The following is a 15,336-nucleotide window of genomic DNA, read 5'->3' as shown; positions in this document are numbered from 1 at the left end:
ACCTGTGCGGCGTGGGGAGTGGCGGAAACGTCGTCTTCTGGAGTTTGACGAAGTATCATGCGCACAACCGTGCTGCGACGATTGCGGAACTGCTATTACGACAGTGAGAAGCACTCAGTGGCAGAGGGGGTGTCAGGGGAATACGGGAACGCGGCGGAGGCGATGGTAAAACAGGTTGGCGAGAGAGTAATGACGACGCCCCCTGGCAGCCCCTCGCTCGGTACTTACCTGATGCAGTAGGGTCCGTTACAGCACGGCAGGGGGTACCGCACCGGAGGTTCCTCCGCTTCCGGAAGGTTTCCGGAGGTGGGTGCGAAGGGGATGAACGCACCAGTGGGGTGCCGCGTTTGCGTGGCTTGCTCGGGCCAGTGTCTGGGAAAAGCTGGCCCCACAGCCATTTGAAGTTGGGGTGCTAGGCGTCCCCTCCTCATTTGCTTAAGCGTCGCGCGACGCACATTAAAAGAGGAAGTTTGTATGTGTGTGGGGGGGGGGGGGGGTGGTGGACAAATGCCTTTCAGAACCTCGAGTCCGGCTTGGTTCCCTCCAGAGTTTTCGAGGTGTTGGTCAGGAACAACATCACCTTCACAGGAGACGAACGTGAAGCCAAAGATAGGGGACCTGCCAGTATATCTGCTCATGCTGTCAGCTGCTGTCCCTTCTTCGCCGTCTTTCTCAGCAAGATTGTCGCAACTGGGTGGTGTGTGAAATGCCGGTCAGCCCACGAAAGGGTGTTTGTGGGCCGTCAAAAAACATCCCTCGATACCTAGCGTTAAGCGGAAGGAAGGGTAAAAAAAAGGAGTTTTCGACCGTCACGTGGCGTTGGCGACTAGGGCTTGCTGCTCAATTTTGATACTAATGTGCGGCACAGTTTTCTGTTCGTTTTTTTCTTAAATGAGGAAAGGGGCAAGAAACATGTCGTTTTCCCTCGGGGTTTATTTACCGACTAGTTAAAGAAAAGATTGCAATTTCACTTTGTCGGTGTGTTTGCCGTCCCGATTCTCGTTACAGATGGTCTCCTCTTTTGACCTTGTCCTCCGTCCGTGTTTATTGGGAGGACTGCGCTGCGCTGCTTATTTGTTGTACATATTTTTTCATGGGTGTATGTGCGGATTTTTGAGCCAGTCGGGTGCTCCCACTACATACTCATACTCTGATGGGCGTTATTACCGCCATTACTAGTGCTGTTTGCGACATCCCTCCCTGGATCATCGCGCTCCAGTTCTGTCTTCATATGTAGTTTGCAGGATGTTTTAAACGGGTGTTTTTGCTCTCTTTCCTCGGTGAACTTCTCTAGTTGAACCTCGCAATAAGAATTCGGTGAAATGCCGCACTTCTTTTTCGGGCGATGGTTTTGAAATAGTGATGTCTGTGTTACTTGCGAAGAGAGACATCATAAAATTTTTGATTTAATTGTCAAAATAGTTCAGGAGTCCTTCCTTAAAATTTACTTTAGATCTGGCATTACGTGCCAAAACTTGTTTTGCTTGTGCCGCTACCATTTTTTTAAAAAAAATTTTGATCGTATTCAACTGATTTTCAGGATTGCGTACCGAAAGTATCGGTTTCAAGGTGCTGGACTAAGGAGAGAAAGATGTGCAGTGCTTTCTTACATTTTTTATTATTGCTGTTTCTAAAGTTAAGTATCCCTCCCCTTAACGAGTGAAAAAGAAGAAAGGGAGATCATTTTGTGTGTTTGTGCCGCAGCTGCGGATCATGTCAGTTTTCTGATTTGTATGTATCTCCCTTATTTATGTATTTGCGTTTGTCGTTCCCAGTTATTCCTCTTTGTCACACTTCTAAGCAAAGCCAGATCAATTTCGGTAGGTCTCTAATTTCTGTGCTATGGCCAGTTTACTTGCAGATGTTACTAACGTTCAGGCTTCTCACAATGGGAAGGAACATAAAGCCGGCGTTGTTCTTCATACGACAAGGCCTTCCGTAATCCGCCATGACCCATACGGGTGGAAATGCCTTATCCAACCAACGCTCCCCGCAACCGCAATTGCTTTCCCGGATATAATGTTTTCGTCGAAAAATTTAAACGAACCAGAAAATTTACACGACGGGGATGAAGCTCCGGCATCACCTGCCACGGCGCCTGTATGCAGCGCCCTAGTGCAGTTTAAATGTCATCAAAAAGAGTTTTCTTCTCCTATTCTGGTTGGGAAAGGCCAATATGTCGTTGTGGAAGGTGACAGAGGAATTGATGTCGGTGTTGTCATTCGGGTAAATACGGATTCTTGCAAGACCTATGTGGAGCGTTCTGGACCAACAGGCAACATTTTGCGGTACGCAACGCAACAGGAAGTGGACTACTGGGCTATTGACCTGAAAGAGCAAGAAGCTATTGCCGTTACTTACTGCCAACGGAGAGTCCATCGTCACAGATTTGATATGGAGATCCGCCATGCTGAATATCAGTTTGACAAAAAGAAACTCACGTTTTACTATACCGCCAAGGCGCGTATAGATTTCGTTCAACTGCTTAAGGAACTTTACAGAGAGTTTGGGTGCCGCATTTGGATGGAAAAAGTAAGGACTTATAACTAGTGAAAATGAAAAAAAAGGAGAATGGGTCACTCAAGTTAGAAAATAGAAACCTGTCGTTTGTTTATTTTTATGTTGGTTTATTGTTTCATTATGGCAACTGTGATGAATACGTGGGAGAAAGGGTTGATACTCGCAATGATGATTATTACCATTTGCCACCCAACATCAATCAGTTTGTCCGTGTGTTCTTGAGCGAGCAAACTAAAATTTGCCCCAAGAACCTGGTTGCATATAGAGATGTTTTTCTTCATTAGATGTTTTTAATATACCCCCTCTTATTATCTTCGGATACAGTTTTAAGTATAGACAATCCAAATTTAACATCTACCTTCAGGCACGCAAGTTTGCGTGTCCATCAGTTTGAAATTCTTTCGCACCACGGATGTATGCGTGCGAATACTTGCATGTATCTTTTGCCACTGGGTCTCGTTGTAATTTCTGATCGTTTATTTTTCACTTGTGTGCTAAAGTGCTAACTTTGAACTCACAAAGACTACATTGAGGGCATATAGGAAGGTAGTGGCAATAATTTATATCCTTTAATTAATGTTCTCCTGTGCGCTGAGAACCAGTAGACGAACGTACATAAACGCGTTCAACGCGAAGGCAAAGGCGCGTCCAAACTTTGGTCTCCGTGGAGTAGGATATTGGACCAGTGAAGTTTATCACAAGCCAGGTCAAAATTATTGGACGTTATTGTGCACCACTGGACCTTTTTTGGTGATTGGTTCTATTATGTACGATGGTTTTTGGGCCAAACTTGATGATATTGCTGGTGGTGGACCTAGCCACCTCGACTATGGGTGGCGTAAACAGGATCGGAAACCGTGGGATTTTGCCTTCGATATTGGTGAAGGTTATGCGGCTGGTCCGGCAACTCTGAGACCAGCTCCAGGAGCTGTGGATCTGGGTCACCACTAGTACCCCAGTAGAAGGGAAAAAAGAAACAGGGATTAATGGTATGGTTCGTAGGAGTGTTACAGCAGTCTATTTATTATTTGCGTTCAAACACAGTCTATTATATATAACATATGTATATATGAAGAATAGGAGGCGATGTAACGATTATTGTTATTATTTTTTCCTCGCAGGCATCTGTGTTATGCTGGTTGGTTTGTGCATCCCCTAAGTATATACATGCTATCGATTTATTAGGATACCGAGGTGGAAATGGTGCGTAGTGGAGGGTATTGTTTGGGCTAGGTATTTTTATTTCTGTTTTCTAGGGCGCTAACGTGAATGTTTTCCCTGATTTGCCTTAGCCCATTGTACTTTAATTTGGTGAATATTTTACACATTGCACGAGTATATTTCCCCCCCCCCCTTACCCTTTATCGTCTCTGATTAATTCCCTTCCGTATAGGTGGAATGAAACGACAGAGGTCGGGAGACACTGTCATCAAAACGCTGTTTCGGGAATATCAGGCACATTCCGTTACAGGTTTCGTCCAGCAAGCTATAAAGGACACTGAAAAAATTTTCTTATGTGAAGCTTGTCTTTCGCAGTTCTCCTCGCTGCCTGACCTCATTAAGCACGCTGAAATATGTACTTATCGCTACTGGATTCCTGGTGATGAAATATATCGATGCGACGAACGGAAGTGCGTCATTATGGAGATCGACGGGCGGAAAGCGGTCTGTAGTTCCTTCACAAGGAGGATTGCCTATCTATCCAAATTCTTTTTGGATGAAAAAACTACTTTAGATGACCTACATTTTTTCGCATTCATAGTTATTTTTGAATTAGATGATTATGGTTATCATTTTGCAGGATACTTCAGCAAGGAATGGAGAAAAACACTATCTTGCACAAACACACTTTCGTGCCTAATGGTGTTGCCACCGTACCGATCAAAGGGTTATGGTTCACTTCTTGTAGAATTATCGTATGAAATGGCTAAGATTGAGGGAATAGCTGGAACACCTGAAAGACCGTTAAGCACCGGAGGAAAGCGTATATTCTCCAGAATATGGCGTGAGGAATTGTTAAGAGCCATGTTTGCAATACATAAGGAACGACTACCCCTAACACTACGTACAATTTCATCGAAATCGGCGATAAACATTGAAGATACTGCCCTTGCCCTTCATCATCTTGGAGTCGTCTTTTCCGCCCCTGATGGCACAACTTTCATAACTGTCCCCCAATCAGCTATCAACGAATCAGAAAAAACAAAAAGACTCAACAACAAATTGTTACTATGGGTGCCGCTATCATAACGTAACCAGTGTTTTTCACCTGTTTCTTACTTGGCATATCATCTTCTAACATATTAAACGTAATTACGCTAACCGACTGCTAATCATATGTTTATGACCGTAAATTATCTGTTTATGTTACTGGTTTAGTTGTTGATATATTATGTATTTGTGCTGGAACTGCTGTATTAACTTTCGCCTCTTGCTTTGCTGCCTATTTGTTGGTATTACTTTAGATTAAACCACTTTTCCATTGTTATGCCTTGATGGGGGAGTGATGGAGGCGCTTCGCGTTCAGGGTTTAAAGTTTACATTTGGTGTAGAGTTTTGCAGATTAGCACTCCTACGCTGCTTTGGGGAACTCGGGTCGTTGTATGACGTTCTCTTGGATGTCGACGTAGGTGAGGCACTGGTGACTTACGCGGAATCTGTGTCTGCTCAAGAGGCTTACATAAAAATGAACGGGTTTTTACTATTTGGTGAAACGATACGAGTGAGCATTACTGTGCCTCCTGTTTCTGAGGTACCAGGGTGCAGTGTGACGCACAGACCATCCCGGTTCGTCATTATACGCGGGGCCACTTCTTTATGGGTTGAGTTAAATTTGAGACATGTCAAAGGCGTTGAGCAGCATCAGATTGTTGGTGCGAATGCGGCCGTTGTTTCGTTTGCTAATGAACATATTTCCACCAAAATAAAAAGGATGTTTGACGGACAGATTGGTTATAATGGTAAGCCAATAACTGTGCTTTTTCTTAGACGCCTTTAATTTTTTGTTACCATTTCCCCTGTTCTTTCACCCGCAGCTCACAATGCATCTTGATGAAATGTTGAAAGAGATTCAGGACATGCAGGAGAAAAACTGGACCGCAGTTGAGAGAACGGACATCATACTTGCAAAACTATGCGCCTTTCTCGACAAGCTCGCACACTCGTTACGCTTTATGGCTACGTCACAGCCCTCATGCGGAGCAGGTGCTGTATGTAGCGCGGGTGTCGCAGTGACAACACACACGCATGGCGAGAGTGCCAGGGGCCTCAGGATCAGCAGAGATATTCGTACCGCTGCAGCTGGAAGGCCTTTTGAAACTGAAGTTGATGACTGAGATTACCGTAAGTGACCATATTCTTATGACTAACCTTTTGCAAGTTGAAGATGCTTGGACTATGGGAGTCGACACCATCATTGAAGCTGAGAGGAAGCCAAATTGGAAAAAAAAACACGGGAGCATATTCTCTCAACAGATTATTCGCTTACTTGTTTTCTGTCTCCTTTTTTTAATATCAACATGCGTTAAGTATCGTTGTGGCTAACCTCGCTCCGGTGGTTGAGCAAGCCCCCGCTTATCATGCGCGGATACATTATTTTCCTCAATTGTTCTTTTTGTTCTCACCTCCTTTTCTCATCCGCATGTACACCGCAGGTATCTTAGCAGCATCGAGCTTTCAGGTAAAATGGCGGATTTCTTTAACGTAAGTGACAGTGACGAAAGTATCGACGAAGTTATCCAGCGCGACGATCAGGTAGAAAGGAACACCGCCCAGATCGATCCAAAATGGTTCGAAATAACCGATGATGAAGCTGCAGAGGAACAGCGTGTCGTCCTTTCTCGGCGTGAGAAGTCATTGAACGAAATACAGACAAACGCCGATGTTTTTGACTTCAACGTTGATCAGGGGACATGGGTCGGAGCGGAGCAATCATTCAAAGAGCTTCGCGAGAAATCGGATATCCACAAGCGGAGATTTCAGTCGACACCTTTCCCATTCCTGGAGTGCCTCCGAAACACTCCAGATCTCAAGACACACCTATCCGAGAGAGAATCATTTGCAAAGCCAGAGGAGTTTCGTTCCCTCAAGGGGCTGATCAAGGCTGTTGAAGAAGCGATGGAGACGTACAAGGACGATATTGAACGTTTGTACGACGAAGAAGATGGTGATGAAGGTGACGAGGAGGAGGCGGAAAAGGAATTAACTGAAGACGACATTGTAAAGCAACTGCGGGAGTCCGTGACGTGTACCGGTAAGAAAGCGTCCAAATACCGTAAGCTTGCTAACGAATGCAAAAGGAAAGGGTATAAGGCACTGCAGATCACGACATGTGGTATCGTTGCGGATGCCCTTCTCGAAGAGGATAATCGCGAGGTCTACGTCAGTACCAAAACGTGGGCAAAATCCTGTGATACGTTGGAGGAATGCTTCGGTCTGATAGTTGAAAATCCCGGAATAAGGCTATCGGACAAATTTTCCGACAAGCTCAACAAAAGGGATGCATTCATTAAGGGTGGGTTGCATGCTCTGTTGCAGAGTCTCAGCAAACACCTGCGACGCATTACGCAATTTAAAGACGGTATTCCATCCGACTATATCGAGATTGTTCACTTGGAGAACCGGCTGGTGGCTATTGCTGACGCTCTCTTCGGCTATTATAGGGATAACAGCCGCGGCAGAGCGGTTTGTTGCCAGATTCTTGTTGACATCCTTGGGTCAAGGAGACAGGAGGCCCACGAGATTTTGTTTGGCAAGATGCCTCCGGGACAGCGTGAGGCCGTCAGTGACAGTGTTATTGAGACAGTGCGATCGCTCTACGAGCAACTCCTCCTCATCGGTGATGACGAGTCCAAATCACTTGCTCTGCTTCATTTGGTTTACCAAATGGGACTAGAAGGGAAGTACCGGGAGGGACGGGATCTCATACGACGCTCTGGTGGGGCAGAGAAGCTGTGCAACTCCAACCATAATTCTGTCCTCTATAACAGAGCTGTCGCACAACTGGGTTTGGCATCCTTCATTATGGGTGACATCATGCAAGCGTATGAGCTCCTGAGTCCTTTATGGAATTCGTGGGAAGGTCCTGAGGTATTGATAGGCCAAAAGCTGCCGAATTTAAAAGATGAGAAGGGGGATGAGGAGTTGAGGTACCGTGATTTACTACTGCCTCCACACGCCCACATCCCTTATAGTCAGCTGGAGCTTGCAACGATGCTTTCAACGCTTGTAGTCGGCACAGTGGACGAAGCAAAAAAGCCCTACGAGGTTACACACCATCACCGCTATTTCTACCGTGTAATAAATCAGATGCAGTTTCAGCCACTCCTGGGCGAGCCTATCGAGTTCAGAGAGCAAATAACAGCTGCTTACACTGCCTTGAAGCTGGGTGATTATGCGCGCTCAAGTGAAGTTATCAAAAACATGAAGGTCTGGGATAACATGCCGAGAGGTACTGAGGCACGAGACACATTTCTACAACGTTTGAAGGAAGCAGCCCTACAGATATTCTGTTACAACAGCAGGCGTAGCTTTGCGACGATATCCGTGGAGATTATGGCCAAGAAGTTTGATATAACTGAGAGCACAGTTAAGCATGTCATTAACGGTATTATATCAGAAAATAACACCCCCCTCATTGCTGTGTGGGACAGAGATGATCAGTACCTTCACGTGGATAGAAGCAACATTTCACGCCTGCAGTACCTGGTGGAGGCTACTGCGAGAAGTGTGGAAAATATTGCCCACTACTGCGAGAAGGGCGGGCATGGCAACGATTTCCGTGGAGGACGGGGCCAGGGGTATATGCGTGGGGGACGAGGTTTTGGACGCGGAGGTGGCAGCGACTTCCGTGGCGCAGCAGACTACGGGCGCGGCCGGGGGCGTGGTCGTGCTAGGGGAGGGCAGTAAGTAAAGCAATCACTTAAGTTGTTACAGCTCTACTTTAAATATTAAACGTAATTACGCTAACCGACTGCTAATCATATGTTTATGACCGTAAATTATCTGTTTATGTTACTGGTTTAGTTGTTGATATATTATGTATTTGTGCTGGAACTGCTGTATTAACTTTCGCCTCTTGCTTTGCTGCCTATTTGTTGGTATTACTTTAGATTAAACCACTTTTCCATTGTTATGCCTTGATGGGGGAGTGATGGAGGCGCTTCGCGTTCAGGGTTTAAAGTTTACATTTGGTGTAGAGTTTTGCAGATTAGCACTCCTACGCTGCTTTGGGGAACTCGGGTCGTTGTATGACGTTCTCTTGGATGTCGACGTAGGTGAGGCACTGGTGACTTACGCGGAATCTGTGTCTGCTCAAGAGGCTTACATAAAAATGAACGGGTTTTTACTATTTGGTGAAACGATACGAGTGAGCATTACTGTGCCTCCTGTTTCTGAGGTACCAGGGTGCAGTGTGACGCACAGACCATCCCGGTTCGTCATTATACGTGGGGCCACTTCTTTATGGGTTGAGTTAAATTTGAGACATGTCAAAGGCGTTGAGCAGCATCAGATTGTTGGTGCGAATGCGGCCGTTGTTTCGTTTGCTAATGAACATATTTCCACCAAAATAAAAAGGATGTTTGACGGATAGATTGGTTATAATGGTAAGCCAATAACTGTGCTTTTTCTTAGACGCCTTTAATTTTTTGTTACCATTTCCCCTGTTCTTTCACCCGCAGCTCACAATGCATCTTGATGAAATGTTGAAAGAGATTCAGGACATGCAGGAGAAAAACTGGACCGCAGTTGAGAGAACGGACATCATACTTGCAAAACTATGCGCCTTTCTCGACAAGCTCGCACACTCGTTACGCTTTATGGCTACGTCACAGCCCTCATGCGGAGCAGGTGCTGTATGTAGCGCGGGTGTCGCAGTGACAACACACACGCATGGCGAGAGTGCCAGGGGCCTCAGGATCAGCAGAGATATTCGTACCGCTGCAGCTGGAAGGCCTTTTGAAACTGAAGTTGATGACTGAGATTACCGTAAGTGACCATATTCTTATGACTAACCTTTTGCAAGTTGAAGATGCTTGGACTATGGGAGTCGACACCATCATTGAAGCTGAGAGGAAGCCAAATTGGAAAAAAAACACGGGAGCATATTCTCTCAACAGATTATTCGCTTACTTGTTTTCTGTCTCCTTTTTTTAATATCAACATGCGTTAAGTATCGTTGTGGCTAACCTCGCTCCGGTGGTTGAGCAAGCCCCCGCTTATCATGCGCGGATACATTATTTTCCTCAATTGTTCTTTTTGTTCTCACCTCCTTTTCTCATCCGCATGTACACCGCAGGTATCTTAGCAGCATCGAGCTTTCAGGTAAAATGGCGGATTTCTTTAACGTAAGTGACAGTGACGAAAGTATCGACGAAGTTATCCAGCGCGACGATCAGGTAGAAAGGAACACCGCCCAGATCGATCCAAAATGGTTCGAAATAACCGATGATGAAGCTGCAGAGGAACAGCGTGTCGTCCTTTCTCGGCGTGAGAAGTCATTGAACGAAATACAGACAAACGCCGATGTTTTTGACTTCAACGTTGATCAGGGGACATGGGTCGGAGCGGAGCAATCATTCAAAGAGCTTCGCGAGAAATCGGATATCCACAAGCGGAGATTTCAGTCGACACCTTTCCCATTCCTGGAGTGCCTCCGAAACACTCCAGATCTCAAGACACACCTATCCGAGAGAGAATCATTTGCAAAGCCAGAGGAGTTTCGTTCCCTCAAGGGGCTGATCAAGGCTGTTGAAGAAGCGATGGAGACGTACAAGGACGATATTGAACGTTTGTACGACGAAGAAGATGGTGATGAAGGTGACGAGGAGGAGGCGGAAAAGGAATTAACTGAAGACGACATTGTAAAGCAACTGCGGGAGTCCGTGACGTGTACCGGTAAGAAAGCGTCCAAATACCGTAAGCTTGCTAACGAATGCAAAAGGAAAGGGTATAAGGCACTGCAGATCACGACATGTGGTATCGTTGCGGATGCCCTTCTCGAAGAGGATAATCGCGAGGTCTACGTCAGTACCAAAACGTGGGCAAAATCCTGTGATACGTTGGAGGAATGCTTCGGTCTGATAGTTGAAAATCCCGGAATAAGGCTATCGGACAAATTTTCCGACAAGCTCAACAAAAGGGATGCATTCATTAAGGGTGGGTTGCATGCTCTGTTGCAGAGTCTCAGCAAACACCTGCGACGCATTACGCAATTTAAAGACGGTATTCCATCCGACTATATCGAGATTGTTCACTTGGAGAACCGGCTGGTGGCTATTGCTGACGCTCTCTTCGGCTATTATAGGGATAACAGCCGCGGCAGAGCGGTTTGTTGCCAGATTCTTGTTGACATCCTTGGGTCAAGGAGACAGGAGGCCCACGAGATTTTGTTTGGCAAGATGCCTCCGGGACAGCGTGAGGCCGTCAGTGACAGTGTTATTGAGACAGTGCGATCGCTCTACGAGCAACTCCTCCTCATCGGTGATGACGAGTCCAAATCACTTGCTCTGCTTCATTTGGTTTACCAAATGGGACTAGAAGGGAAGTACCGGGAGGGACGGGATCTCATACGACGCTCTGGTGGGGCAGAGAAGCTGTGCAACTCCAACCATAATTCTGTCCTCTATAACAGAGCTGTCGCACAACTGGGTTTGGCATCCTTCATTATGGGTGACATCATGCAAGCGTATGAGCTCCTGAGTCCTTTATGGAATTCGTGGGAAGGTCCTGAGGTATTGATAGGCCAAAAGCTGCCGAATTTAAAAGATGAGAAGGGGGATGAGGAGTTGAGGTACCGTGATTTACTACTGCCTCCACACGCCCACATCCCTTATAGTCAGCTGGAGCTTGCAACGATGCTTTCAACGCTTGTAGTCGGCACAGTGGACGAAGCAAAAAAGCCCTACGAGGTTACACACCATCACCGCTATTTCTACCGTGTAATAAATCAGATGCAGTTTCAGCCACTCCTGGGCGAGCCTATCGAGTTCAGAGAGCAAATAACAGCTGCTTACACTGCCTTGAAGCTGGGTGATTATGCGCGCTCAAGTGAAGTTATCAAAAACATGAAGGTCTGGGATAACATGCCGAGAGGTACTGAGGCACGAGACACATTTCTACAACGTTTGAAGGAAGCAGCCCTACAGATATTCTGTTACAACAGCAGGCGTAGCTTTGCGACGATATCCGTGGAGATTATGGCCAAGAAGTTTGATATAACTGAGAGCACAGTTAAGCATGTCATTAACGGTATTATATCAGAAAATAACACCCCCCTCATTGCTGTGTGGGACAGAGATGATCAGTACCTTCACGTGGATAGAAGCAACATTTCACGCCTGCAGTACCTGGTGGAGGCTACTGCGAGAAGTGTGGAAAATATTGCCCACTACTGCGAGAAGGGCGGGCATGGCAACGATTTCCGTGGAGGACGGGGCCAGGGGTATATGCGTGGGGGACGAGGTTTTGGACGCGGAGGTGGCAGCGACTTCCGTGGCGCAGCAGACTACGGGCGCGGCCGGGGGCGTGGTCGTGCTAGAGGAGGGCAGTAAGTAAAGCAATCACTTAAGTTATAAATTTTTTGTCAATCATCTGAGGATTCCCTATATTTTTAATACTTTTTTGGTGGAGAGGAAAAAAATCCTTGCTTGGAGTTAGTTGTGTGAGTTGTTGTAAATCCTAGTTTTGTCCTACGTTTATACTGTTTTTTCTTTTTTTTTTTCTGTTTTATATGCTTGATACACCGACCAGTATTATTTAGATGGTATGCGTCAGTCATCTTTGCCTGAAGAGGATGCGTTTCTTTGTTTGTTAAAACAAATAGAAAGAGAAGGCTACACACCAAATATAGGAGAGCGCGCCGTTATATGCCGTACTATTAATGGTGTATTCAACCCCCTCGGGGTTTATTTCGCATTGATCGGTGCTTCGTGCGGCTACTTCGGACTTGGAATGGCGGTACGGGCTTCCCAGAGATTAGCAAGCTCCGTTGTTGGGTTTCTTTACATGGCTGAGTTATCGTGGTCCTTTCAGGAAAGGCGGCCCTGTGCAGGTTTTCTTAACGACGTTCGCTCTTTAGATGGCCAGCTGAGGGAGAAGACGGGTTCGCAACATTTGTTGGGAGAATTCTCCTTAATGGATCGTTCATTAATTGGTGAAATTTTTGACTTTGTTACACTTGACAAAACAATCAGGTGGTTGCTGTGCCTAACTTCTAGTTGTGCAAGTGGTCCGCACTGGTTGCCGTTCGTGAAAATAAAGTGGTTTGATGGACTGCCGTTGGACCCGTTGACGATATGGTACTGGAGGTTCGTGCTCTCCTTTTACAGGTGAGGCAACCAGTAGCGTGTTGGGTATCTCGTTATTGCTTAGTGTAGACTTGCGTTTATTGTTTGCGAGACTGTAGTGTCTCCACCGTTATTATTATTAATATTATCATTGTTGTTGTTGTTTTGCGCACTTTGAAGAGGCGTTCCTTGCTGTTGTACGAGCTCTTGTACAGAAATCCATGACTTAACAACACCTTTGTGCGCCACCAGTGCTTTCAACGGCATGCAGGGGAAGGTTGTCAGTGTACATGGTGCTGATGCACAATGGTACGAACCTACTCAAATACCACAGGATAAATACTTGAAGATAGTTCAAGGGCGGAATCTTTTTCTAGTGACATTTATCACTGGCTCTGCAGTGATTTGGGGCTTGAGTTTGATACCCCAATGGTGTATGTATCGTTCGGTGTCATGGATGTACCGGAAGTATTGCAGAGGCCGAGTGCTTGATCTCACTCCAAAGGTGGCAGACGCAAGGGATGTGAGATATTACGAGATGTCAAATGCTGTTCGTGTCGAATTTATTGTAAAGGAAAGGGTTGATGACGACGAATACAAAACCGACTTGTCGCTTTCTGAAGAGGAGCAAACTGAAAGGCGGCGGGCTCTGACTTTGGGTTTTATGTTGAAGAATGATTATAACTGGGCTGGGAGCTCTATAACTTTTGACACTGTTGAGCGGAGGGAGACCGAAATGCCCGACTTCAGGAAATACGATACCGTTGTGATTCGGAATGAATTGTTGAACATGGGTCAGGAAGGGGCGCGGAAGATGTTGAACTCAGCCGCGGCCTACGTTAAGGAGGGAGGGTATGTTCTTCTTATGGACTTTGGAAAACCCAGATGGCCGCTGTTAGCCTCGCTCACTCGCTGGTTCGGTGCTGCGACGCGCAGCTCAATGAACCTTACTCACGATTACGGAAGGTGGGTGGCAGAGGACAACTGCTACTCAATTATAGCGGAACGGAGGTGCCTTATGGGGGTTCACTACGCATTCGTGTTACAGCGAAAGCCATGATAAAAATGCGGTTAGCTGAGTTTTTTGTTACGCAATTCGTTTTGTTATTCGCTTGGGCCCGCTGTTGGTGCGATGCCGCTCTCCAATTCTTTTAACTTCCATCCTTTTCAAATATTCCCGCCTCTGCGTTGTGAACTTCGCAATTTGCATGAAAGGTAGGCGCTAACAAACGTTTAAAAAGGGAAAGTATTGTTAACCTACGAATACATAGAGGTGAGCCACTGGATTCAAAGATGGACGCTAAGCAAAGGGAATCCATTGAAGAGCTTAAAGAACAGCTTAGAGGGCTGGAGGAAGCTTTACTGATCCAAGAGAAGGTCATGCAGCAGCGCAATCAGGTGATACTCTCTTTGTCTTCCTCCATAGCGGATGCAGAGAATTCAATTGGAGAAAGCAAGGAAGGTTTGAAAAAAGCAGAAGAAAGTCTTGAAGAAGCGATCCGAAGTAATACAATTGCGCACACTGAGCGGCTAGTGCTTCAGGAAGAAGCAACCAAATATTCGGAGCGCGACGAGTACTTGAATGAATTGTCTGAAGCGGACGCAGGTCTCAACGCGGCAGAAGCACAAGTTAAAGACCTCGTAATTCAGATAAACGACCTGAGCAGAGAACCTCAGAACAAGAATGCATTGCAACGTGTTACCCTGGTGAGGCTAATTTCGATGCTTAACGATTTGCATGCATCACTGAAGCACAGCGTTCAGTGCGTTCCCCATGAAGAGGACAATCGAGCAAGGGAGGTGCTTAAGGCAATCCGTGAGTTGTCCCGTGAGCGTGAGCGGACGTTTGGACATTGCTTAAGAAAGAAACGCGAGATCATGGGTGTGATGGAGCTTAAAAAGCAAAGAACTGATGAAATTCTCCTTGAGTCAAAGAAGAATGTGGCCCTGTTACGCGATATTCATGAAAAAACGACATTAGATGCGGTAGAGAAAATACAAAAAGAGAGAAACTTGCTTCAAGAAGAGCTTGAAAATATAAAAAGAGCGAACCAGCTGCTTCAGGATACTCTCGGCAGCACGGAGTGTTTGTGTGATACGAAAGGGAGTGACAGTGCCAGCACTCCGGCTTCAATTTCGATGAATGTGGCTTCCTGTCAGTCTACCGACGTTCAGAAGGAGAGGGAGCACCTCCGTGAGTATTTGAGACACTTGGAAGAAAAAGTAACTCAACTAAGGAGCACAACAGATGAACTACGAGAGAGCGTGGGCTCACAAATGGAGAAAAATACTCTTAAACTTAAAGACCTTAGACATCAAGTTCGCTCAAAGCAAAATGAAACACACAGACTAGAGAACGAGAACAGAAAACTGAAGTCTTTATGTGATTCCCTGGCCTCAACATTGGGACCTAAGTAGAAATGTGATGTTGTAGGGTACGCGGGTCATCCCCCGCGTGAAGTGTGGCAAACGGTCTTCCTGAATGCGTTCCGCAGCAAAGTGTGTGTAACTGTCGCAATTTACCTTTTTC

General features: G+C 46.0%; 10 protein-coding genes across 10 annotated transcripts, besides 1 other annotated feature; all 10 read left to right on the top strand.

Annotated features, from left to right (window-relative positions):
- Positions 1 to 1,842: 1,842 nt before the first annotated feature.
- Tb10.6k15.2170 (hypothetical protein, conserved) lies at positions 1,843 to 2,550 on the top strand (the record flags this gene model as incomplete). Its single annotated transcript, XM_817974.1, has 1 exon — positions 1,843 to 2,550. The coding sequence occupies one exon, from the start codon at positions 1,843 to 1,845 to the stop codon at positions 2,548 to 2,550; it is 708 nt and encodes a 235-aa protein (XP_823067.1).
- A 546-nt stretch (positions 2,551 to 3,096) lies between these two features.
- Positions 3,097 to 3,471, top strand: Tb10.6k15.2180 (cytochrome c oxidase subunit IX; the record flags this gene model as incomplete). Its single annotated transcript, XM_817973.1, has 1 exon — positions 3,097 to 3,471. The coding sequence occupies one exon, from the start codon at positions 3,097 to 3,099 to the stop codon at positions 3,469 to 3,471; it is 375 nt and encodes a 124-aa protein (XP_823066.1).
- A 447-nt stretch (positions 3,472 to 3,918) lies between these two features.
- On the top strand, positions 3,919 to 4,770 carry Tb10.6k15.2190 (acetyltransferase, putative; the record flags this gene model as incomplete). Its single annotated transcript, XM_817972.1, has 1 exon — positions 3,919 to 4,770. The coding sequence occupies one exon, from the start codon at positions 3,919 to 3,921 to the stop codon at positions 4,768 to 4,770; it is 852 nt and encodes a 283-aa protein (XP_823065.1).
- A 256-nt stretch (positions 4,771 to 5,026) lies between these two features.
- Tb10.6k15.2200 (hypothetical protein, conserved) lies at positions 5,027 to 5,518 on the top strand (the record flags this gene model as incomplete). The annotated part of the gene is made up of 1 exon (XM_817971.1): positions 5,027 to 5,518. The coding sequence occupies one exon, from the start codon at positions 5,027 to 5,029 to the stop codon at positions 5,516 to 5,518; it is 492 nt and encodes a 163-aa protein (XP_823064.1).
- Positions 5,519 to 6,204: 686 nt separating this feature from the next.
- On the top strand, positions 6,205 to 8,427 carry Tb10.6k15.2220 (eukaryotic translation initiation factor 3 subunit 8, putative; the record flags this gene model as incomplete). Its single annotated transcript, XM_817970.1, has 1 exon — positions 6,205 to 8,427. The coding sequence occupies one exon, from the start codon at positions 6,205 to 6,207 to the stop codon at positions 8,425 to 8,427; it is 2,223 nt and encodes a 740-aa protein (XP_823063.1).
- A 244-nt stretch (positions 8,428 to 8,671) lies between these two features.
- Tb10.6k15.2230 (hypothetical protein, conserved) lies at positions 8,672 to 9,112 on the top strand (the record flags this gene model as incomplete). The annotated part of the gene is made up of 1 exon (XM_817969.1): positions 8,672 to 9,112. The coding sequence occupies one exon, from the start codon at positions 8,672 to 8,674 to the stop codon at positions 9,110 to 9,112; it is 441 nt and encodes a 146-aa protein (XP_823062.1).
- Positions 9,113 to 9,848: 736 nt separating this feature from the next.
- Tb10.6k15.2250 (eukaryotic translation initiation factor 3 subunit 8, putative) lies at positions 9,849 to 12,071 on the top strand (the record flags this gene model as incomplete). The annotated part of the gene is made up of 1 exon (XM_817968.1): positions 9,849 to 12,071. One exon carries the CDS (start codon positions 9,849 to 9,851, stop codon positions 12,069 to 12,071), a length of 2,223 nt encoding a protein of 740 aa, XP_823061.1.
- Positions 12,072 to 12,285: 214 nt separating this feature from the next.
- Positions 12,286 to 12,852, top strand: Tb10.6k15.2260 (hypothetical protein, conserved; the record flags this gene model as incomplete). The annotated part of the gene is made up of 1 exon (XM_817967.1): positions 12,286 to 12,852. One exon carries the CDS (start codon positions 12,286 to 12,288, stop codon positions 12,850 to 12,852), a length of 567 nt encoding a protein of 188 aa, XP_823060.1.
- An 84-nt stretch (positions 12,853 to 12,936) lies between these two features.
- Positions 12,937 to 12,971: a microsatellite.
- A 100-nt stretch (positions 12,972 to 13,071) lies between these two features.
- Positions 13,072 to 13,866, top strand: Tb10.6k15.2270 (hypothetical protein, conserved; the record flags this gene model as incomplete). The annotated part of the gene is made up of 1 exon (XM_817966.1): positions 13,072 to 13,866. The coding sequence occupies one exon, from the start codon at positions 13,072 to 13,074 to the stop codon at positions 13,864 to 13,866; it is 795 nt and encodes a 264-aa protein (XP_823059.1).
- Positions 13,867 to 14,099: 233 nt separating this feature from the next.
- Positions 14,100 to 15,224, top strand: Tb10.6k15.2280 (hypothetical protein, conserved; the record flags this gene model as incomplete). Its single annotated transcript, XM_817965.1, has 1 exon — positions 14,100 to 15,224. One exon carries the CDS (start codon positions 14,100 to 14,102, stop codon positions 15,222 to 15,224), a length of 1,125 nt encoding a protein of 374 aa, XP_823058.1.
- Positions 15,225 to 15,336: the final 112 nt, after the last annotated feature.

The sequence above is a fragment of the Trypanosoma brucei genome, chromosome 10 (assembly GCF_000002445.2).
Source record: "Trypanosoma brucei brucei TREU927 chromosome 10, whole genome shotgun sequence".
NCBI classification, from domain to species: Eukaryota; Euglenozoa; class Kinetoplastea; order Trypanosomatida; family Trypanosomatidae; genus Trypanosoma; species Trypanosoma brucei.
This window is presented reverse-complemented; position numbering and strand designations above follow the sequence as displayed.